This window comes from Xyrauchen texanus, chromosome 32 (assembly GCF_025860055.1).
Source record: "Xyrauchen texanus isolate HMW12.3.18 chromosome 32, RBS_HiC_50CHRs, whole genome shotgun sequence".
Taxonomy (NCBI): domain Eukaryota; kingdom Metazoa; phylum Chordata; class Actinopteri; order Cypriniformes; family Catostomidae; genus Xyrauchen; species Xyrauchen texanus.
This window is the reverse complement of record NC_068307.1, coordinates 22,760,481-22,785,869: the sequence shown is the minus strand read 5'-3', so window position 1 is coordinate 22,785,869 and position 25,389 is coordinate 22,760,481. Positions and strand designations below refer to the sequence as shown.

At 38.8% G+C, this 25,389-nt stretch overlaps 1 protein-coding gene across 1 annotated transcript; it reads right to left on the bottom strand.

Moving 5' to 3' along the window:
- Window positions 1–1,230: 1,230 nt before the first annotated feature.
- Window positions 1,231–24,936, bottom strand: LOC127625974 (cadherin-like protein 26). Its single transcript, XM_052101479.1, has 16 exons — window positions 24,913–24,936; window positions 22,027–22,143; window positions 21,137–21,286; window positions 20,908–21,052; window positions 20,156–20,319; window positions 19,691–19,822; window positions 18,304–18,486; window positions 12,934–13,229; window positions 7,232–7,374; window positions 6,863–7,087; window positions 5,661–5,882; window positions 3,995–4,116; window positions 3,721–3,816; window positions 2,444–2,500; window positions 2,255–2,341; window positions 1,231–1,464 (listed from the first exon to the last, which is right to left on the bottom strand). The coding sequence occupies exons 1-16, from the start codon at window positions 24,934–24,936 to the stop codon at window positions 1,231–1,233; spliced, it is 2,397 nt and encodes a 798-aa protein (XP_051957439.1).
- Window positions 24,937–25,389: the final 453 nt, after the last annotated feature.

Sequence of the window (25,389 nt, the reverse complement as noted above, 5' to 3'; positions counted from 1 at the left end):
TACAAATACATTTCTGCCTAAAGTACAGTTAAGTGTTACTACAGTAAATTCATGGATGGTCATGTAGAATTCTGTACTGAATTCAAATGGTTCCCGTTTCTCGCGCCTTGCTTCTCACTGATTCTCGTAAAAGCTGCAATAATCAGAGATGAGCGTTTAAGAGCTCGAGACTGGTCTGTGTGTAAAAACACACCTTGCATTCGCACTGCTCTTTCCAATGAGCCGGATCCACCTACTCTACAGAGTCATACAGGTGCATTAACGGAGGTTGTGACTTCGTCTGTTTGACACTTCTAAACCAGATACTTCAGATGCATCGCTAGACTTCCGAATCAGATGAACCACAGTATACAACCCATATAATGGAGTCTAGATAAACATTTGAATGCAAACAGGAGCTTGAAGATATATTTGATTAACGTGACTGAAACACCCCCACTTGTAACCTAAAGCCCCCTCTCTACTAATCTGCCCTAGCGCCCCCTGGCATCCATTGAACGCCTGCTGAGAACCCCTGTTCTACATGATGCTTTTTTATTGAATAAGTCAGAGGCAAAAACAGTCATTTTTGAAGAAAACTAAATGTGAAAGAATACAAAAAATACATTTGAAAAACTACATGTTCAAAGGATACAACCACCTCACAGAACAGGCCAGTACAGCTGAGAAGAGTAATGAGTATAAGATGCTACTGTATATCCCCGAATACATTTTGTTTACATCATATATTATATACTTGCTTTGTAAACAATCACTAAGAAATACAAATCATTGCTTTTCCTTCTAATTGAGGTAGCAATGACTTGGTTTTGCAGCTGACACTGCACTTGAAATACTGTATATCTTTGCATGTGTCTTTGCAGGAGGTATATCTTAAAAATACACTTTGTCTTCAGTCTGTCTGTGTGAATGCTAGTGCTGAGATTTGAGACATTTAAGACACTTGCATGAGTGTTATGAATGATAACCACAGATGTTTGCCATTTCAGGAGTAGTAGATAGATATTCCACAAACAACTATCCACTGTAAAGTAAAACCATATAATTTTAAAACAATCAATTATAAGCAAATGAAAAATCCCAAATGATATACACCGATTTGACAATGAACTTTTTTTTTTCTTTAATCTTGCCATACATTTTTTTTTTTAAACAGTTAATCATTTAATTTTAAATGGCCACTCTTTACTATGGGAATGAGACAACATCTTAATTTTCCTCATTACTAGACTATCTGGTCCCATTCTTCATCCCTTCAGTTGTGGAGAATATCTCTGGGTTACATATTAAAGCCAGATGTTTGAAAGCTGGCCCAAGGCCAGAGAGCAGCTCAGGATCAAACTCATTATTGGGCATGTCTATGGGGTCCAGGTCGACAAAGTTCTTAGAGTCATCCTCAAAAGCGTAAAGGTGAGGCTCGTGATCAGACAGATCGTGTTCTATGGACTGTATTGATTGCAGCCTCTGAAGGTTAAAAAAGAAATATGCTTATTGCCAAACAAATTTTATATCTTCCAATTAAAATATACTAAAAGAGATTTTTAGCTTAGAAAACGTTGGTGAATCTTACAAAATCATGTCCAGTTCACAAAATTATAACCAAAAAACGAGGTCACTATAAAGGTGTTTGCACAATTCTTGACGTACTTCTGCAACTTTCTGTGCAACAATACATTTACAACAATGGTGACTTCCCAATATTTCACATGCATGTACACATACATATTACATGTGTTATTTCTTATTCAAGGAGTTGCTGATGTGTCAGTGATTTACTTGATTTACATTTTATATTGTTATTTGATGAAGCAACATGGAAGTAAACCATAGCAAGTGTAACACATTAACAGTATGATTTGGCTATTGCCATTTGGGTGTAATATTGAAATTATGTGGTGCATCTATTTAGACTCAATAAGTACCTGAGAAAATACATGTGTAACTTACACGTAGTTTGTGTTGTGTAGCTCAATATGTTTTTTATATATATCAAAATATATTTTATTCTATTTTCTTACTGTCTTCAAAATATGACACTATCTGGGCATTTTGTAGATTGGATGGATGTATGTATGTGCCGGGTCTCTAAATACCCGAATATGTAAGTGTTTGGTGAAATTCCCATGCATTTCCAAGCTGCCATTATTTGCAGAGCACCATGAGTAGAATGAATGATAAATGAATGAACATAGCATTCATTTGTTGCTTTTCTGGGTGGAAGGATTGCAGGTGAATCGGGTATATTGGAACTTACCTGCATAAGCAAACTTTGTATGGCAGATTGGCTGCTACAATTGCTATTGTGCCTTCTTTGTGAGCTCCTCCTGCTAAGGGTTCTGCCCTAAAGACTCAAAACATAATCTGTATATTACTGTTCTGAAGATGTTTCACAAGGTGCCAACATGTTCAGACATGTTAAAACAATAAAATTTTCAAAACTGACCTGAAAGCGGCTGTCACTCCGATGCAGAGATTGCTTCCACACCAAAGTCTGATGGTTCTGGTGGAATAGAAGAAAGTTGTTGGATTAGAAAATCGAGCTTACTTTCTTTTTTACTGCTACAAAGAATCACTTTTACTAATTTTGTAGTCCTTGTTAAATTGTGAAAATGCTGTAAATGAACTGCTATAATTTCATGTATGTGGTTTTACCTCATGGCAGTATTGTGATCTGTCTCTGGACACGTATTTATCTGTTTGAACCGAGAACCTTTGGGGACTAAAATTTTTACTTGTTACCTGTGACAAACAAATACAATAGCAATAAAAAAACATAAAAAATAAATTAAAATACATAGGAGTGTATTTTTAATCTAACAAACTCTAATATTTAAACATTCATAGGATTGTTTTTCTTTCGTTCACATTATGAATGGAAGATAATTATAAAAAACAATTTCAAGAGAAAATAACATTATACATTTAAAATTTCATTCGTCTTCAAATGACTTGAGACTTCAGATATGCTCACTTGTTTTAACAATGCATTCATTACGGAGGGAACATTTCAGCGCACAAACGATTTTGAGAATGGAACAGTCCTGGAAATGCCTGACTCCCTGGCCAGTGCCTTGGCAGCTGATTGATATGCACACGAGTTATTTTATTTACAGAATTGACAACAGCATTCTACTAAATTAATTCGCTAAAATCTAATAACCAAATTTTCATTAACTGTTACCTACTTCAACTTAGGGGGGCATTTAACAAAAAGTTTGAGAAACACTGGCTTAGACTAAGTGCATGCTTGCACAAAAATATCAAAACGTCATGGCCTCTGTGCTTATGATTAACGGCATAGCGCTGCACGCTGTCAGCCCACCTGTTTTTTTCCCCCATATAATCACTGATTTTGTGAACTCAGAAAGCTTAGGTTAAGTTTCACACTGAATCCTTACTATCTCTTAAAGTTACATAAAAATTTGCACAGAGTGGCAATGTTATCTTGGACAGGTTCAAATGCAACCAAATGCATTTAGACACATATTTCTAAACATTCAGACACGTATTTCTCACCCTCTTGGGAGGGGCTCAGCTCCCTAAAGCTAATATATTTGAACCACCCTTGTGACTCATTCACATTTTTTGTGAATATCTGTCATAGTTGCTTTTACCAGCCCTGATGTATAGGGGAAAGCCACACTTAATTGCGATTGTCACTCACAAAGCTTTGGAGTTTGTATGTGGCTTTGATTTAACAAATAGAAATGTTTGCCATACCTGCTGAATGCCAGATATCTTTTTAACACCATTACTGGCAGGATGAGCCTCCTTTGATTTGATATCAGATGCTTCCTTTAGTAGACCATACAGGACCTTTTAAATCACAGATGAATGTATGTAATATAGAAACATAGTCATTAGTTATCATTGTGTTAGACTTTTTGGGGGTATTTCAGTTACACTTACATTAAATACAAAAATAAAATCTTTGAATGCCTTATTTGGTATTTTGTCAGACTTTTATATCAGTATTTTTAAGGCAAGGTCTTACCACACAATCTGTGCCAGGTTTCTCAATATTAGAAGGCAGCAGGGCATCTTCTAAGATGTCATCCACTTGTGGCAGAGACTTTACGGTCCGGCAAGAGCAAGTAAAGAACAGCAGCAGACATGCTAAGAGGAAAAACATTTGAACTTCTTAAACAAAATTACTTCATTTCACATAGAGCCAAGAACAAATTTTAATTTCCTAATAAATACATAATTACTCTTTGTTGTTGTTCTACAAGGGTTGCAGAGACAAGACAAATGCAGATAATACAATTCAACTAACTATAAAATCTAATAAATGGTTCATTTTCTTTATAATTAAGTGCATTGTTAGGGTAGCAAAATAAATAGATTAATCAATTTAATAGGAAGGGAAAACATTTTGAATCTCTTTTGTTTTTGACATCAAAGGACGTCAAAACAAATTCTATTGTATAGTTTTGAAAATGTATCTGTCATGTAGTACACTAAAAAAGCAGTAACCTACAATTGTTAAAACAATTAAATAATAATAACTTTTGAACAATAAACACATTTGGTACTCCTAAAAGTTGATAAAACAATTTAAGCAGATACGTGCATTTCAAATAAAAGTATTATTTCTCTGGGACAATGGATAAATAATATTGATGGTTCATGTTGTTTCATCATACAGTTTTTGTCCAATGAAATGCTCTCTAAAATTATAATGTCCCTCCCTCTACACTATAAAAAGGTTTGTGAGGTGACTTGTGTAAATGTGCATCAATTTACTTCTGTAGTAAAAATCTAAATTAAATGGTTTTATTCAGTCTAGAAAGTTTTTCAAATTGAAGTGCGTAACTTTTGGTGTTAAACATGTTCACCTATCCCAGCTTAAAGGTGCACTCAGTAATTTTCTTAAAAAAAGTTTCACTCCTGAAGAAATTAATTGTAATTTTGAAACATATGTATAAATCATGACCACTCACATTAAAATGAAGACTCCAGTCATATCAGTAACCTTATAAAAGCTGTTTTATTCCACATAGAGGGGGTCCCCTCATTGGGGCTACCATTTTACAATCACATGACCAACTGAAAATTACTCCCTTAATCTCAGAAAACTGCTCTTTTCTGACACTTTCACTCATAGCTTAAATGAATCATGGCTGACTGTGAATAGTAAATTTTTACAATGGCATCTGTACATGAAAACTATTGATTTTATATTATGCTGCATCCACACCACTAGGTGTCAGTGTAGGTCTATGATGACAAAGACAAAATTTACTGAGTGCACATTTGATGTATAAAGACACCTATAAGTAAGCCATTCAAAGGTTATTTTTCTTGAAAACTGTAAACACTGTCTCTGTGGTGCTATAAAAATTCCTCTGTTTTCCAGTCCAATACAACAACATCAATTAAAACAATGTTGTGAATTTGGGGTGGAACTATCTGTTCATTCAATTAACAGCAGATGTGGGATGTCTTAAAAAGGCTGTTTGAAAACTATTTTTATTTTTGCAATTCTGTTTGGTTGCGCTAGTGGTGCAGAAATGACACACAGGACTGTGAATTAAACTAAAGTCCTTCAATATATCCTACCCCAACTTTCTGTCACAATAGTAAATGTCAACATAGGAAAGAAAATTGCGTTTGTCAAATAATTTCAAGGGGTCTGTATATGTTCCAGAAATGCTCACCGAAAATCAGTAGCGAGGCAAAGATGACAGTTCCAATCACACCACTTCCCACTTTCTGTTGAGTGTTGCGCTGCAGCAGACAGTTTGGGGAGACTTCACAATCACATGCAGCAACAGTGAGGTTCTGGAGGACATAACTTCCCTGCTTATCTGATATTTTCACAACCAATGTGTACAGACCGACATGAACGCTTTTGTGTTTCACCAAATGCACTGTGTTACCTAAAGAACAAAGCAAGAGAGATGACAAGGAGTTTTTCACCAACTCTAAATCTAAAGTCTAATCAAATGTTATGCAACTGTAATAACAATCATCAGCCAAAGTGTTCACTGTTACGTCTTCGGGGCAAATGTACAATAATTACCCCCACACACTTTACAATTGCATGTATATCAATGCACTATTTGTTATTGTTTGTTTTTACCTACTGAGTGATGAGTCCAAATGATTTTCTGTGGTAATCTTCAGTATGTTTCAGATGCACAGCAAAATTAATTAATTAATAAAATACATTCTTTATCAGTAGTTTTGCCTTCAAATGAAAACTAGCTATAAAACATGACACATTTACAAAAAATTATAAATCTAAATTGTGCACTATCGTGATTCTTAACCATTCAAAAAAAATAAATTCTTGTTCAAACATAAACCTCTCAAAAATGTGTAGATTTATGCACAAAACAAGAAAGAAAAAAATTGCCAATGGGGTAAGAAAAATACATTTGAATGAATATTCCAGGTTCGATACAAGTTAAGTTCAATTGGCAACATTTGTGGCATAAAGTTGATTACCACAAGAAATTATTTTGATTCGTCCCTCCTTTTCTTTAAAATAAAAAGCACAAATCTGAGTTACAGAGATAGACTAACAATGGAAGTGAATAGGGCCCATTTTTGAAGCTTATAATTTTATAAAATGTTTTTTATTATCTCTTCTGTTAAAACTCATGTATTATTTAACATGCATATTGTTGTCTTTTGGCTATAATTTTTAAATAGTATTTTAACATTTACGGATTGCCCCCTTTCACTTCCATTGTAATTGCCACACTAGATTTATCCTTTTCTTTTTTTAAGCTTAACTTGTATTAAAACCAGAATATTCCTAACTATATGGCTCTTGGGTTTCATCTGAATGCTTTGAATAAAATACACGTCTTGAGTTTTAGAAAACACTATAATCTTTTTTTTTTTTTTTTACCATGGCTAGGGTCAAAGCTCCATTCTTCCTTATGATCCTCTATTACTTCAAAACTGAATGGACCACTGTATGGATCTCCATCGAGGTCATTAGGAGTGATCTCTGTACTCGACACTCCATCAGATTGGCACACGAAGACCATGTTCTCCTGCAGCATGGGGACATTGTCATTCTTGTCTTCAATGTAGATTTGAACTGTAGCAGTGCTTGTCACTTTAGGGTCATCTGGCATGGAAAGTTAACAATAAGAAAAGAAAACATCTTGTTTATTAGAGCTGAAATTATTTTTGATGAACTCTGTATGGGTTTGTCTAACATAGCTGGTTTTATTTTCTGAGCTAAACGGAAATCAACTGTATTTTGGTTTACCCTTTTCTGTCACAATGACAGTGATTGTATAAGTGGAGTTGGTCACATAACTTGACTCTCTGTCCAAGCTCTTTTTTATAAAGATCTCGCCTGTTGTTTCATTTACTCTGACCCAGCCTGCAGGGTCTTGTTCAATGGAATACCTGATGGGGAAAAAATAAGTTTCATTGAGGTTAACGTTGGGTCTCTACACATGAGCTGCTCGATGTTACAATTTCATTGCATTCGATAACAAAAGATCAAAGCAGTGGCATCTGCGAAACTAATGCTGCTATAGTTTTTGACAGAACTAACTTTTCAAAGCAAATTTTCAATGACTTTTAACCAACTTATTTTTAAAGGGGTCATGACACGAGGAATCAAAGTTTCCTTGATTTTTCATTGATAAGAGTCATTGTACTATAATAACATACTGTAAGTTTCAGAACTCAAAACTTTGTTCTTACTGCAAAAACAGCATTTTTTTTTTTAAACAAGCAGCTAAAATAACTTGTTCTCTCTCCCAACAGTGGTGAGCAGTGAGATGGCAAGTAGAGAGCAGGTCAGTCATGAGCAGAGAGCAAATTATTACAGTGGGTGTTTACTGTTACGTCTTAAAGGAGAAGCAGCAACAAAACTTTTCTGCGTTTCTGACAGAGGGTCAGAATGAAGGTGGAAAGTGATCATATTTTACAAATCTATGTTTTTTGGCAAAAAACTTTACTAATATTATAAGTGAACCTCAAGGAACATTTTTAAATATAAGGCATGTCATGACCCCTTTAAGTTCACACAGATGTCCAAGCAGACTAACATTATGGTTACTGTTGTAACCTCTGTTCCCTGATGGAGGGAACAAGATGTTTTGTCGATTGTAGTGACACAAGGGGTCTTTCTTGAGAGCCTTGCGTACTGAACTTGAGAAAAGGCCAATGTGAAATTGGCAGACAGAATTTGCATGTCCCGCCCTTGGACATACGGTTATAAAGTGAGTGGACGTGCGTCTGTCAGTCAGATTTTTGCACCGAGGAGCCGAGAATAAGGTACGGCACATTACAGTGGTAGGAATAATGCCATGGCAAGGGGGACACAATGTCTCGTTCCCTCCATAAGGGAACGGAGGTTACAACAGTAACCATGACGTTCCCCTTCTGTCACTCACTCAACGTTTTGTTGATTGTAGTGACACAAGGGGTCCCATTTAAAAAACGCCATGCACTAAACTGTGTTACGTGAACTGATGAGACAGGTGCAAGCAGGCTGTTGTGTGCTAGATGCAGCTGTGTTGGCCACACGTAACCCTCCCCAACACCCCCAATTAAATGTTTCATATACCGCTCTTTGTTTCCCAGTACCCGCACGGGAACAGGCGACATGACTGACATAGGAGCAAGCTGGCCAGCCGCGGCCTTTTCTCTCTCTGTGTTTCTCGTCATAGAGTTTAAAGCGGCTGAGACCTTAATATATATATCTTAACGCTATAGATGCGTCGGGGAAGGTGTCCTTTTCAGGGGGAAAAGGCTCTGCGGAGACCACAACCTGCCCAGACTGGGGGGAGGTAACTTGTGGCAAATACACGCGGGGGTTGTCAAGCCACAATTGGACATGGTGCGGTGGTAGACCTGCCTGACAAGGGAGGAGTTACTACAGACACAGCGGCCGGAGACAGCAGGGACTGCTCAAGGGAGACACGGGTCCTGCCAGCAGGGGGACCATTCCGTGGAAATGACATCACAGGGAGCTGCCTGAAGCGGAAACTATGCCTGTGTAGCCCAAGCCCAATATAGAGCACATGACTCATGGTGGGTCTGGCAGCGAATTCCTCCGCTGAACCACCAGAGGGCTAGGGAGGAAGAACATCCAGGACACGAGAGTTTAGTGGCTAACCTGGGAGAGAAGGCACACTGGATCAACTTGGTGAAGGGCGCAAGGTGCAAGCGGAACTCGGCTGTTCCGTGTTACCGAGTTCTACAGGCTCGGACCTGAAAAAACACAGGATGAGACCGACTCAACCCTGAGGTTGTAGAATCTAGCAAAGGTGTTGGGTGTTGTCCGCCTGAAGCCAGTGCTGAAGCGGTCTCATATGCATCAACCCGAGCGGCGCGACTGTGGCCGAAGGATACCATATGCCCCAGAAGCCTCTGGATTGTTTTAGAGGAACCGCTGTGCCTGGCTTGAAGCGAGCGAGGCACCTGAGCACTGACTGTGTGCACTCGGTTGTGAGGCGTGCTGACATTGAGACGGAGTCTAACTCCAAGCCGAGAAAATAAATGCTCTGAACCGGAGAGAGCTTGCTCTTTTCCCAGTTGATCTGAAGCTCCAAACGGCTGAGATGCATGAGCATCAGGTCCCTGTGGGCTGAGTAACTCTCTAGTGTGCTAGGATGAGCCAGTCATCGAGATAATTGATTATGCATATGCCCACTTCCCATAGCGAGGCAAAGACTGCCTTTGTGACCTTGAAGACGCAAGGGGTCAGGGATAGGCCAAAGGGGAGGACCTTGTACTGATACGCCTGGCCGTCGAACGCGAACCGTAGAAAGGGTGTGGTGTCGAGGCAGAACGGAGACGAGGAAGTACGCATCCTTCAGGTCTACCGCTGTGAACCAATCTTGATGCCGAACGCAGGTTAAGATTTGCTTCTGCATGAGCATTTTGAATAGGAGTCTGTGTAAAGTCCGGTTGAGAACTCGCAATTCCAAGATTGGCCACAACCCATTGCCTTTTTTGGGTACGATGAAGTAAGGGCTGTAGAAACCCTTCTTCATCTCGTCTGGAGGGACAGGCTCTATCATGTCCTTGAGTAGCAGAGTAGCAATTTCTGCTCGTGAGTCCCGGGGAGCCGGGACTGCGAAGCTTTTGACAGCGTTGTCCTACAGGCCTTGGAGGGGAGTACCGTTGCAGTGGCGGTGTTCTCGGGACATGTCAGACGTCTGAGCACTCTCAGATGCAGCGGCAATGTCATCATCCAGACTTGGCTCTAGGGAGGAGGCAAATTGGTCGTGAAGTGAGCCGCCGTCATACCGAGCACGGACGGAAGCAAAAGAGCGTGCCAGGGGGTGGGTGGTTCGTGGGGCTGTGCCCAGCGAAACAGAGCCTGCTGCCATCTCCAAATCACCTCCATCGCCAGCTCGGTCATCCTCAATCCCGTGGGAGGAAGGAGCAACACGGGGCGGCTGGAGTGGTGTTCGTCTTTAAGAACAACAGCTGTGACCGCAATGTTACCATGGTCATGTTCTCGCAATAAGAACATGAACCATCCACAAACGCTGCCTCGGTGTGATCGCGACCCAGGCACACAAGGCAGCGTCTATGACCGTCAGATCTGGAGAGATATCTACCACATCCAGGAACTACACAGCAGCAGAAGGGCATTTTTAAATAGACACATCCTGAAAAGGGCGTTCAGCGCTCACTTGTTGCTCTTTTACCAGAAATAAACTCTTTTAGAGGAAATACACTCTTTCAGAGAAAATCACTCTTTCTGAGAGAAGCGCTGTCAAAGCACCCAGGGGCAGAGGTTGCACAGTGTGCAGAGAGGAGAAAGCCACTGGAATGTGCCATCAGATCCAAAAGAAGCTCTCTTGCAGAGGTGGGTGAAAAAGTTGTGAATACAGCTCACTGATCACACAACCGCTCGGCTCCGAAGAAAAAGATCTGTCTGACAGATGCACGTCCACTCCCTTTATACCCGTATATCTGGGGGCAGGACATGCAAATTCTGTCTGCCAATTTCACATTGGCCTTTTCTCAAGTTCAGAGGTACGCAAGGCTCTAAAGAAAGACCCCTTGTGTCACTACAATCGACACAATGTCGAGTGAGTGACAGAAGGGGAACTATAGGTTTTGTTCCTATAACTATAGACACGTTCAACTCATGTTAAACAATTACAAAGTGTTCATATTCGGTACTTTTTGTTATAATCATGAGCAATATTGTTTTATAATTTGAAAACGAACAGAGGCGGATCTACCAGGGGTGGCATATGCCACCCTAAGAAAAAGCATTGCCACCCAATCTGCACCCCAACATAAGTATCCAAATGTATTCAATATAAATGTAAGTATATTATAGTTGATGTTGACATTGTGTAGGGGTTTATTCATGTCAAACTGCCCAAATTCTCACTGAACGCACAAATGACTACAGACTAACCAGGTGAGCTGATTGTTGATGGGGTGCACAGTGTGTTTCCTCCCTAAATTCCTCCCTATATAACTGTTTCATGGCTGGTTTGTGTGATGGAAGATGGTTGTTCGTGAACTGTGTCATCACATTCACGGGTGCTCAGGGGCATATTGCCTTTTTTTCCAGGTTCCCGCTGCTGGTGCGGAAAGTTTTTGGTTGTCACTGTTTTTCATATACAGAACTGTCAATAAATGTGATTTTGTTTCCACTACTCTAATCTCCCTGCATCTATTTTATATTTAAAATATATATCTATTTTATATTTTGAAATTGTAACACCTATCCACTGACGTAAAGATGCAATCTTGTTTTATTGAAATAAAAAGTCATATTTTGGCAATTTAGAATCCAAAACCTCTAAAAACTAAACTCTAGTTACCACTAGATCGGTCAGTCATGTTCTTAATCATAGTCCTTATTGTGCATAGTGTATTCATCTACTGACTAACAAAATCCCAAGACTGATAGCGGGAGATGTAGAAATTAAATGACCATATTGTTGAAATATTTGGGTGCTTGAATTGGGTTGATTTAAACAGCCAAATTAAAAATGATCTTTTACTGTGCATAGCACAATTAATATTCACGAGTTTGCAGCACTGCCCCCCACAGTGTAATTTTCCGTACAGTTTATTTTTATTTAGACCTAACTTTGTGTTAATCTTCGCTTTCAAATGGCTTATTCCAGCTGTAACAAAGGTGATAGGTATATAGGACTAGAATAACATGGTATTTGCATGCATTTCCCATCCATGGGTACACTTCACAAAACATTTTTAATAAACCTTGATAAAATTGCCTTGCAAATGGTGGTGACGTTTAGTCCATGTTGCCGGTTCTATATGTGAAGCTTAGGAACATTTAGAATTTGGTGATGTGTTTAATAGACAATGTCTTTGTGCTCTAGAGATAAACAATTTGTTTCTTGTTTTTCATTATGCTAAAAAAAAACAACAACAACAAAAAAACATAATGTTGCCAAATCTGTAGCAAAATGGTTACTATGTGGTTACTGTGGAAATGCAGTTGTATCGCAAATGAATGGACATGTGTAATTTGATAGTGACTCCAATTAATGAACTAGTACTTGTTGCAATGAAGCTTGGTACCTTCATCAATAAAAACTATGTATGGCGCTTGCTTTGGTGTTGCCACCCCTCATAGTCTGCATGCCACCCCCTTGCCACCTCATAAAAACATTTCTAGATTTGCTCCTGAAACCGAACAGACTTATTTTTGTGAGATGCTTTGGTTGAAGTGTTTTTTGCTTGATTTCTTTCAAATAAATGCCACTTGGATTAATATTTTGTAATTTAATATTTAATGCAAAGACATTCATACATTTTCAAGTTTGGCTTAAGTGCCTAAATAATATTGTATAATTTTACACTGACTTTCATTTAGCCAAGACAACATTCTGTATTTGACCAGTTTAGATCATAGTTGTGACAAATTACTTTAATATTAAAAAAGAGATTAATAGAATTTTTCAATAGCACTACTGTTAATAGCATATGAAAAATTTAAGAACTTACTGTAGTGTGTAGGGTTGTGTGGTATCAGGATCTATTGCTGTTACTCTGTCCACAAAAGTTCCAATGGCACCATTTTCTTCCATGATTATTTTACTCATTAGCTTGGGAAAATATGGGGGTTCATTTACATCTTCCACTGCAATGGCAATATCTCGAGAGGATGGTGTTGGTGGATTTGTGATGAGAGTCCAGAGGCCATTTGCAGATCTCTCTTTCACCTCACATGAGAAATAAGGTTCTTCGTTCTCAACAGAAATGGTGATTTTTAGTTCTGCTTGTTCTTCATAGTCTAAGGGCTGCATGCAAAGAATTGCAAAAACTGATTTCATTATATATGCATGGTTATTCCACTCTTTGTTTGGGAGAAAAATCTAAAATACTGGACCTTAATATATCTGTGCTTACTAGATAATTTTTTGCATGTGTGATTAAAAGATTCTTTTTTTTTTTTCAAGATCTCATTGTGAATTCGGTGATAGTGGGTTGAAAGTTCTGCTGCTGAAATTGGACTATTCGTACTGAAATTCAAACTTCAGCCAAAGCTGGAAGTGTTGTTTGAACGTATGGGCACATGTGAGCTCCAGGTGAAATTTCCACAGAGTGAGCGAGTTGTATTTTAAGTTGTAAAAGATGAAATACAGTGAACAGGAATGCATATTTTTAAACCTATGTCCCAACCCAAACCCTAAACAGAGCCATCATTGGAGTGAAAAGTAATTTTATAAAGAAAAAGGAAACCCCAATTGATACTCATATTTGTTTCTGTAAATGCAATTACATCCTGGATTCCATAGACCAGAACCTGTCTTTATGCTTGTGCAATGTGCTCAGTAACAGCACAGAAAAAGGTAAACACATTTTAACTGATGCAAAAATGTCTAATGGGGGATGGCACTTGTCAGTTTTTTGGCAGAATGGGGTCGAATTTAGGGTACTGGAACATTCGATAGCATGATGTTGATTTACCGGGTGGTCATGTTGACATTGTAGTTATTAATATAAAAAAAGTAACTGGAAAGGGTATTAATGGAAAGGAGGAGGTGAGAACCAGCTTGACAATATAAATTATATTTAATTAAGAACTTAAACCAAAAAACACAAACACACAAATATGATGGACAGCTACCTGTAAACACCCTCTATCTGTCGCACCACTTTCCGCAGTCTGCCTTTATCCCTCTCGGAGGCTTGATTAGCCTGATAAGAGAATCACGACCCAGCCCTGCCCTCCACCCTGTCACATACCTCCCTCGTTCTCTCAGGCCGGGGAGCCCCAGGCATGACGTAACCCACCCCCATCTTTCCCTGGGGAGGGCGTATTCCGTCTGCTGGCAAGTCATCCCCACCTTACTGAATCTGGGAGGGGACAGGGGGAGGGAAACAATAATGATTAGAATAAGGGGTACTCCCTGTAACAGTGCAGAACCCCCAACAAAAAAACACTGTAAAATTTAAAAGAGAGGAAAAAAGGCCAAAGCGGAGCGGCAGTGGGAGAGAGAGAGGTTCTCCGATATGCCGTAGCTTGGTCCTCGGCCATTCCTCCACCCTCTAACGGATGACAGCTGTGCCTCCCCGGGCGGATCAGATTTAGTCCTCGGGCCCCTGATGGACGGAACACCCATTCCCATTCTCAGGGAACAGAAGGGGACTCCCCGACCTCTGGCAGCAGTTCTCCCGCTCCAGGCGGTCAGCGGTTGGTGGTCCTCTCTTAACCCCGCTGTTTTTAGCGGCTGGTAGGAGTCTCCCCTGACCCTGGCAGTGGCCCTGACCATTCCAGGCGGTTGGCCAGGAGCCTCTTCTCCCTTCGTGGTGGCTGGCATTCCTCCGCTTCCAGGTGGCCGGGCTCCTCCGTCCTCCGGCAGATGGTCGTGGATGCTCCATTGGGGTGGATGGCAGCGGCAAGAACTCCACTACGGCGTATCCCTCCTCCTTCCCGGGTTTCAGCACCAGTATAATGGGATTAATGGAAAGGAGGAGGCTATAACCGACTTGCCAATATAAATTATATTTAATTAAGAACTTAAAACTAAGGCAAAAACATACACACGTGATGGACAGCTGCACGTAAACACACTCTCGCTCTCTCTCTCTCTCTCTCTCTCTCGCACCACCGTCCGTTGGCCTTTATCCCTCTCAGAAGCTTGATTAGCCTGATAAGGGGCCGGGTGTGAAGAATCACGACACGGCACCGCCCTGTCACAGTAGCCTTACAATAAAATAGGAATAGTTAAGCATTTCCTTTAGCTTCTAACTTAAAATTACATAAAAAAATATAACCCTAACCCTACAAACATGTCATGAGCCGGCACAGTGTGACAGAAGTATCAGCGACAATCTACAGCATTTCTATTATCATGTGGAATGCAAAACTGCTTTGTGACTCAAAATAATCACAGACAATCAAAACATATTTGATGTATAATGTAGTTCCCCTTCTGTCACTCTGGTCCAGCTGATTTGGAGTTGATTTGGCAAAGCACAGGTAGATCTGTTCGCTTCCCGGGAATCCTTCCACTGCCCGCTCTGGTATTCCCTGATGGGAGCCCCCTTCAGGACAGACAGCTGGCACACAGCTGGCCCCGGGGGCTGTGCAAATATGCATTCCCCCAGTGAGCCTACTTGCACAGACCATGTGAAAGATCAGGGAGGATGAGGAACAAGTCACCCTCATGGCCCCATACTGGCCCACCCAGACTTGGCTCTCGGACCTCACGCTCCTCACGACAGCACCTCCCTGGATAATTCCCATGAGGAAGGACCTTCTTTCTCAGGGACGGGCACCATCTGGCACCTGAGCCTTGACCTCTGGAACATCCACATCTGGCCCTTGGATGGGACATGGAAGACCTAAGTGGCCTGGGGCGGCTGTTCCCCTCCATCTTGAAGGTATATGTGGCTGCCACAGCGGCCTACCACAACAAGGTGGACATTAAGTCCCTAGGGAAACACAACCTGATCATCAAGTTCCTCATAGGCACCCAGAGGCTGAATCATCCTAGGCCACGCCTATTCCCCTCATGGGATCTCTCCGTGGTTCTCCTGGGCCTTCGGAGAGCCCCATTTTAGCCAATGGAATCAGTCGAGTTGAAGGCCCTCTCCTTGAAGACAGCACTCCTGATTGCGCTCACCTCCATCAAGAGGGTTGGTGACCTGCAATTGTTCTCTGTCAGCGACACTTGCCTGGAGTTCGGTCCGGCAGATTCTCACATGATCCTGAGACCCCAACGGGGCTATGTGCCAAAAGTTCCCATGACCCCCTTCAAGGATCAGGAGGCAGACCCAGCCCTGTCATTGCTCTGTCTGGTTCGTGCTTTGCGCATCTACTTGGATCACAGGCAGCGCTTTAGACGCTCTGAGCAGCTCTTTCTCTGCTTCGGTATACAGTAAACCCTGGATGTCCTTCCTCCCTAACCCTGTGGCTCACGAATTCGGTGGAGGAATTTGCAGCCATACCCACTATGGGGTCTAATATGCCCTGTACTGGGATAGGTGCTCCACAGGTCCGGTTACTCCGGTAACCCCCTGTGATGTATTTTCTACAGTACGGACTCACTGGCAGACCCGCGTCTCCCTTGGGCAGAGGTCTCTCTGCCCCGATCACTGTGTTTATAGAGACCTTCGAGGCAGGACCTACCACCACGCCTCTTCCATGTGTGCCTGGTGAGCCCACGTGTTGTATTGCCGCATGTTCCTCCCCTTCGGGCAGGATATTACCTCTGCGGGGTCTTTTCCCCTGAAAGAATAGGAAAGGAAAAGAACACCATCCCCAATGTGTATAATAGCATTATATGGCCCCAGCTGAATCTAATACTCTGTGGAGAGAAAACATAGAGAGAAAAGGCCACGGTTGGCATGGGCTGCTCCCATGCTAGTTATGTCACTTCCCCCTTTCAGGGGTGTGGGAAACTACATGATGTCTTGTGGGGTGTTGGGGGAGGTTACGTGCAGACTGATGCACCTGCTGTTACGCACGCAACAGCTTGATTCAACTGTTGTGGAGTTTTTCGTAATTCTTAATTTGTGAGTGACAGAAGGGGAATGTCTTGGTTACTGTCAGTAACCTCCGTTCCCTGATGGAGGGAACAAGACTTTGTGTCCCTCTTGCCACAATGCGGTACTAGCCGCTGAAATGGCTGGGTCCTTGTCTTGGCTCCTCAGCACAAAACCTGAATGAGAGTGGGCATTCCAGCTCCTTTTATGCCCATATGTCCAGGGAAGTGGCATGCAAATTCCACTCGCCATTTCTCATTGACCTTTTCTCAAAGATTGAGGTGTTCTGGGGCTCTCAAGAGTGACACCTAGTGTCACTACATCGACACTAGGTCAGGGAACTGAGGTTATGACAGTAACTGAGACGTTATGTGCTTAAATTTTGGACCAATGTGATTTCACTGTGGACAGGGCTACTAAAAACATCACAGAAATAAAAACCAAGTGACTAATAAAATGTCCTATTGCTTCACACTGACTGCAATAAAGCACTGAAGGTCTCCAAGTTACTGCACTTTTGGTTTCCAGTGGGTGTTCATTCTCAGCGGCCTTTTCCAACTGCTTCACTGTCTGCACTGCAGATACCTGAAAGGTGCCCCCAATTGTGCCTTACACAATTCTGCCTTACACAATTCTGCATAGCATTGCTGTGCATTTGCATGAAGTTATACTTTGTTGCATCACCCACTAATGGTGGGGAATTTGATTCATCCCAGTGACATCCCAGTGTCATTGGAATCGGTTCATCAAAAAGATTGGTTCACATATGTTCAGTGACCATTCTGTGGATGATCACATCTTTATAGCAGTAGGTGGAAACAAATTAGCATCTTTGTTGTGAGAGAGTCATTTAATCATGGACTCCATCAACCACTCATGCATTCGTTCATGACCGAAACAATGGAAGTTAACGAGAACAATTCGTTTAATTAAACAATTCTTTCAAAAACACAAATTCATTCACGAAGCTGTCACAGAAATGATAACAGACATACATGAACAGATGAATCCACATTTGAATTTTACTACATATAAATAATAAATTTTTTAGAAATATCTGTAACCCAAATTTCATTGAAAATCATTTAACTGTAATCTGATTACAAGAATATAAAATGTAATGAGTTACACTACTTTGTAATATCTAAAAGTAATTTGATTACAGTATCAAATTACTTTGTAATCCAGTTACACCCAACACTGTATATAAAGTATAGTAATAAACAAAATAAAATACCCACATAATGTCCCATCTGTGCACTAAAAAAACCAAAACATTTGAATCTGAATTCAAAATAATATTCGTTTCTTTTTTACCACCCCAGACATTGTGAAATGTATCATACCATTAACAGAAAAGCCTGCAGTGTGTAAACATACCTTAACAACTGTAAGGATTCCATTATTGGTATCTGTATCAGTGTGGATGGAGAAGTGGCCACCCTTATCTCCCTTTACAGAGTATCTGACTCTCCATGCTGCAGTAAAACGTGTGTCAGCATCAGCTGTGTGTATGGTGAGGGGGGAGGTACCATTCGTCCCCTCAGCAACTTTACCTGAACCCTAAATGAGTGGAACATTTAAAGAGATATTTTAACCAAAAATTTTAATTCTGTCATTATGTACTCACCATCATGTGTGCAGTTTTTTTTATTTTCTGTGGAACAAATTCGAAATTTGAAAAAAACAAAATTCTTTACAAGGACCATTAAAAGCCTTAACACAGAACACAAATAACATTTTAAGTAGAATATCTCAGCTCTGTAGGTCCACACAATCCAAGTGAATGATGACCAGACCTTTCAAGTTCCAAAAATCCCATTAAATCAGCATGAAAGTAATCCATACTGGATTACTATTACTATTATCCATACTGGATTACTCCAGTAGCTAATTCCATATCTTTAGAAGCATTATGATAGATGTGGGTGGGAAACAAAAGTGAAAGTAGAGATTTATAGTAACAAATTATTACAATTTTGATATGTTACTCACCCAAAGAGATTGCATCGCTTCAGAAGATATTTACACTGGAGCCTTATGAATAACTTTTGTGATGCCTTTATGTGATTTTTGGAGCTTAATAGGCCTAGCCACCATTCACTTGCATTGAAAGGGCCTATAGAGCAGAAATATTCTTCTAAAACTCTTAGTTTCTGGGGTGGCATGAGGGTGAGTAAATAATGCAAGAATTTAAATTTTTGGGTGAACTATTCTTTAATTGTGTCAATGTCTATCCAAAGGACAAAAACACCATACAAAAAAAAAATTATAACTTTAGGTGAGGATTATATGAAAATAATAATAATAATAATAATCATCATCATCTAGTCATAATCTTTTCCTCCACCATGTCAATATGCCATTGTTCTCAAATGTGGTAACCAAACATGATGCAACCAAATTGCAGAGGTTAAGGTTGCATGATGCAGCAGAGGTTAAGGTTTTCAGATGTAATTTTGGTCTGTTCCTCATACAAAGCTATCCTATGTCTTCAGAAGACTTGGAATATAATGGAAAAGTAATCCTTTTGTCTTCATCTTTTTTGTTTTGTCCTTTTGTCTATAAAAGTTATATAAATATGTGTTACATAAAAAAAGAGCTACATGAAAATTGTTAAAAAAAAATGTCCTTATGTGTTCCACAGAAAATAACAGCATATGTTTTAGAACAAAGTAAATACATTTCATTTTGGGGGCGAATAGTGTTTCCCTATGAACTCATGTATGCAATTATTTTGAAATACGCTGGACAATTTAACACTAACCATTTGTCCTGTGATAACTGGTGGATGATTGTTGCCATCCAGCATACTGACAATTATAGTAGCTGTGCTTGATAACTTCACAACCTCTCCACGGTCCTTCGCTTCAACCAGTATAGTGTATTTATTAGCCGCCTATAAAGAAAACCAGTAGGACAAGCATTTTGCAGGACTTTGTAAATGTCAACATATTTTACACATTACAATGCATATTTTCACAGGTTATTGTAACATTGTACTGAATTTAATACAGATGCCTTTTGGTTTACTATGTCAGGCACTAACATGACAGCTCATGTCTTATGACTGCAATTTGCCAATTCGATCATGACACACAGGTTTAACAGGCATGAATTATTTTACATAGTATGTTAGTATGCACTGTGCAACAACAAAGTAATAATGTATACATTGAGTTAATAATCAAGCTGTACTCAAATGTCTCCAATGTGCGTCAATGATTTTTACCTCATAATCCAGACATCCTTTAAAAGATATTGCGCCACTTTCTTGGATGTAGAATTCAGCATTTTTAGTACTTGGGGTTACAGAGATGAGTTTGTAATCAATGGTGGAACTGAGAGTTCCTGGCTCATCTTTATCAATGGCTAATAGACCTACAACAAACATGCCTGAAAACAGATGTGCAGAAAATGACTTTTTAGTTTGTTTGTTTGTTTTGTTTTGTTATTAAAAATGTAAATGAAGCAAACAGACAACATATCTCCTATTTGTACTTTATTTATTAATATTTAAAACCAAGTGCTCACATAGAGATTGGCCCATAAATGTTTTTGCACAAATCTTCGCCATTTGTGCAATGACTTTTAATCAGCTTGTGTCAAGGTGATTCATTGATTATGAAATTATTTCATTTTTATCAAATGTTTTGCATGAAAAGTGTGCTTGTGCTATCTTTCTGTGTAATAACTGGTTTAACATTTTGTTAATCTAAATTAATGACATCCATACACTGTTAAAAAGTAGTAACCTGCAAATGTTATCTTAAAGGTATATTTCTAGTTAATCTAAACCTGTATGCATGTCATTTGAAGCTGAATGTTGGATTGAGGTTTGCTAAAGCTAGCAACAACACATCACAAAGTCATTTTTAAGTGTGCCTAAGTGCCCAAACACTTTTTGGGGCCACTATATGTATAATTAACGTATTAATATGCGGTATACCTTATACCTGAAATCCAAATCATAGTTCTACTGACCTTGTTTAGTTGCCTCATGTAGAGTGACCTGATAAATATTTTTCTGGAAGACTGGTGGATTGTCGTTGATGTCCAGTATGTTGACCTCCATGCCTAGTTGTGTGTCTACAGCCAGGTTGGACCTATTTCTAGCTTGAAAGGTCAGCTTTGAAGCAGTGATGAAATTGGTGTTTAAAACTATGACCTTCATATTACCGTCATATTAAATAAAAAGTTGGATTCCTCTTACCATCAGAACTTTGTACTGTTCAAAGTCAACTTTGCGGTGGACTTTGATGACTCCTGTGTTTGGATCAATAGAAAGGACACCCTTTGGCTCTTCATCCACACCTTTGCCTTTTAGCATGAAGTCTACTACATAGCTCCGGTCCAGTTTAATCTAAAGTATGGTGTAGAAATATTCTTAGGATTGCACTCAAAGTTTTTCTTTTATATATCAAATTATTGTACCTTGTTTTTGGTAAAATAAAGATTATTACATAATAATTTGTCATTTAAATTATGCTTTTTATCCAAAGCAATTTAGGCTACACATTAAAAGACATTAATATATTAAATAAAACAATTTTTTTTAATAAAACAATATTTTTTTCAGTATCCTACACAGCATGTGGCTGTGTTAACTGTTTAGACAGTATTGAAAAATTAATCAATATGAAAATTACTTTTGTTTTGTTGTAAAACATGAATTTCATTGAATTTGCATTTCGGTGAATTCCACCTCTGTCATTTAAATTCAAATTACAATTCAAAATCCTTTGGAGCATAGCCAGTTCAAATCATGAATTGAAAGACCGCCAAATTCACATATTCTGCACTCAAAAAAAATATTTTAAGATTTACGCATTTCATTTTCAAAATCAAAACAAAGTAACATTACAGTTGTTTGAGTTGTCTTTAATAAAAATAAAATGAAAAAAATAAATACATTTGAATATTATTTTTTTTAAACATTACATAGTTCAATTTGATGAAATTTTGTTATAAAATAACAACCACCTCATTAATATAACTTTGTACTGTATTGAAACATTTAATGTTTTGCTGGGCACACTGTAGAACAATTGTTGTACTCGTGCAGTACTTTCTAATACAGCATATTAGAGCATTGATACTTACCTGTCCCAATTCATATGGAAAAGGTCCTGGGTATTCCTCAACAATGTCAAACGAGTCTATAATCCAGGATCGTTTATAACGTCTGTGAAGCTCTGTGCTGCACAAACAAAGCGACCCCTTTTAACAGAAACAGAACGTGTTATTTTAGTCTTTAAATATGTTATATACAGTAGGAGCTTTAAAGGGATAGTTCACCCAAAAATTTTATTCTGTCACCATTTACTCACCCTCTTGCCATCCCAGATGTGTATGACTTTCTTTCTTCTACAGAGCACAAACAAAGATTTTTAGAAGAATATTTCAGCTCTGTAGGTCCATACAATGCAAGTGAATGGTGACCAGACCTTTGATTATCCAAAAATCACATTAAGGCCACATTAAAGTAATTCATATGACTCCAATTAAATCCATATCTTCAAAAGCAATATGATAAGTGTGGGTGAGAAACAGATCAATATTTAAGTCATTTTTAGTATAAATCTCAACTTTCAATTTCACATCCATTCACATTTTGAAGTGAAATTGTAGATTTTTGGTACAATAGGACTTAAATATTGATCTGTTTCATATCATATCACTTCACAAGACATGGATTAAACAACTGAAGTTTTATGGATTACTTTTATATGGCCTTTATGTGATTTTTGGAGCTTCAAAAGGTCTGGTCACCATTCACTTGCATTATATGGATCAACAGAGCGGAGATACTCTTCTAAAAATCTTTATTTGTGTTCTGCAGAGCAAAGAAAATCATACACATCTGGTATGGCATAAGAGTAAATGATGAGAACATTTTTATTTTGGGCAAACTATCCCTTTAAGGAGATGTTAGGCAGAATCTGAGCCTGTGAATGGTGACTGAGGCTGTCAGTCAAACATCTTCTCCTTATGTTCCAATAAAGAATGTCACATACATTTGGACGACATGTAGGCGAGTACATGATGACAGAATTTTCATTTTTGGGTGAACTATCTAGTTAAAAGACATGGAACTATTTATTAAACAGACCGCCCTTTGGTGCAAATCATTGTAAATCACAGGCTTGCCCTGTATTTTATTTGCTCTCATAACTATACACTCACTGGGCCCTTTATTATGAACACTATGGTACTAATAAAGTTCCTAATGTTGTCTTCTGCCATTGTAGCCAATCTGCATCAAGGGTCGATGTGTTGTGCATTCTTAGATGTTATTCTGCTCAGTACAATTGTAAAGAGTGATTATTAAGTTACCTTAGTCTTTCTGTCAGCTCGAACCTGTCTAGCAATTCTCTGTTGACCTCTCTCATCAGCATGGCCTTTGTCAACAGAACTGCCGCTCACTGGATGTTTTTTGTTTTTGGTACCATTCTGAGTAATCTCTAGAGAGATTACTCTTTAATCTTCTACTGTTGTGTATGAAAATCTCAGGAGATCAGCAGATATTGAAATACTCAAACCAGCTCGCCTGGCACCAACAGTCATGCCACGATCGAAATCATTGAGATCACATTTTTTCCCATCCTGATGGTTGATGTGAACATTAACTGATTCTCCTGACCCATATCTGCATGATTTTATGCATTGCACTGCTGCCACACAATTGGCTTATTAGATAATTGCATGAATAAGTAGGTGTACAGTTCCTAATAAAGTGCTCAGTGAGTGTAAGTGTTATATGGTTTGAAATACAATATGGCATTGTTTGTCAGAGTAGCTGTGTATGAGGTGGCGGTAGCCTCAAAATTATGAATGGACCCTTTCCATATTTTTTCAGGTTTGGAATATGAACGTAAACTATAGCAGGGTAAAGTTATATAGAGGTACAAGGCAGACCTATCAAAAATTATTTTTGCATTTCCATTTGCTCCAGCAGCAAAACGAATCCACTATTCCATTAATTCCAAGACTTTCCAAAAGAGGAAAACATATAGAGAGAGATGGCTTCGGTAGTCAGAAGAGAGACTAGGCTTTTTTTTTATTATTATTAATGATATGGTAATAAAGTAAATAAATAACACAAAAAAATATCTGTTGCTAAGTACAATCGTTGTAAAGGTTCCATTCATTGGCTAAACCTAAAGGCAAGAGAAAAATCAGAGAAGATGGGGTGATCATGTAACAGCTTTGTCTTTCACAGAACTCTTCTGAGTCACTTTAATATATTCGTCTATATGTTTACCTGACTGAAAGAATTCAAAGTTGTGAAACAGGTTTGGAAAAGGCTCTATATGACTCACTTTTATGGCTGTTTTTCTGAACTGACTCTCAGAAAGATAAATCTCCTGGCCATAGGCTCATTTTACAGAAAAAAAAGTGTAAAAAAAAAAAAACACTTTAACACCACAGTTGGGTCAAAAATTTAGTGTAGCAGAGAAATGTGAAAATGTCTCATGACTCTTTTACACATTAAAGCAATCAATACAAGCATAATTTTAAAGAACTGCTGTAGAATTAGAATTACCTTATTTCTACAACATAATAATAATAAAAAAACATTCTCTCCAAAAAGTCATGTTAATTTACAATGTCAGAAATAAAAAGAGAAAAAAAAATCTCAGCACTGTGAAAACGTTTAATCGGGTAACTTAAATGTGCTTCAATTTATTGACCCCTAAACTGACTAGTCAAATATATTATGTGGTGTGACAGGATCAATTTGACAACATCAGGCTACACCAATAAATGTGAATTTTTAACATGTCTGAAATTGAATACATGATTACATTTATTATACACCTTTACAGTTTTGCAAAACAATGTTTTGTTGCAAATGTTGCTAAAAAAGTAGAGCAAACCAAACAATGTATGAACTGAAAAAAAAAAAAAAATATTCTCTAAAAGATATAATTTAACCTTGAAGAGCACCAATTAAGCAATTGTGACAGGAACACAAAATGTACTTACCAAAAGTACCAAATAGTAGAACATTTTTGTGTCCATGCAGTTCATAAGATACAAAGTTATTTAACTTCAGCTTCTCACAAACTCTTGTACTCCTGAGTGCACTCAAAGCACACTCATACCTGTGAAAAGACATACAGGTAACTAAACCCTAAGGCAGTGTGAGCTACAGAACTATTATGCGCACACACACATATATTATAGACAGACATTATACATGTTTCTATAGGGGAGAGAGAGCCTATGATTTAAGAAGGGAGCTGAATTTACCTAATTTATCTTACCTTATATCCTTATGTTTTACATCCAATGGGTCTTCATGTGCATAAATAGCAAATTAGATACAGTTACTCACCCGTATATAAATCACACCTACCTGTGATCACACCTGCAACATCTTCATTACCAGCCAGTATCATGAGGGTTAACCATGAGACTACCACTGCTCAATTTCAATTATCCAAACGATTTGGCAGTTGA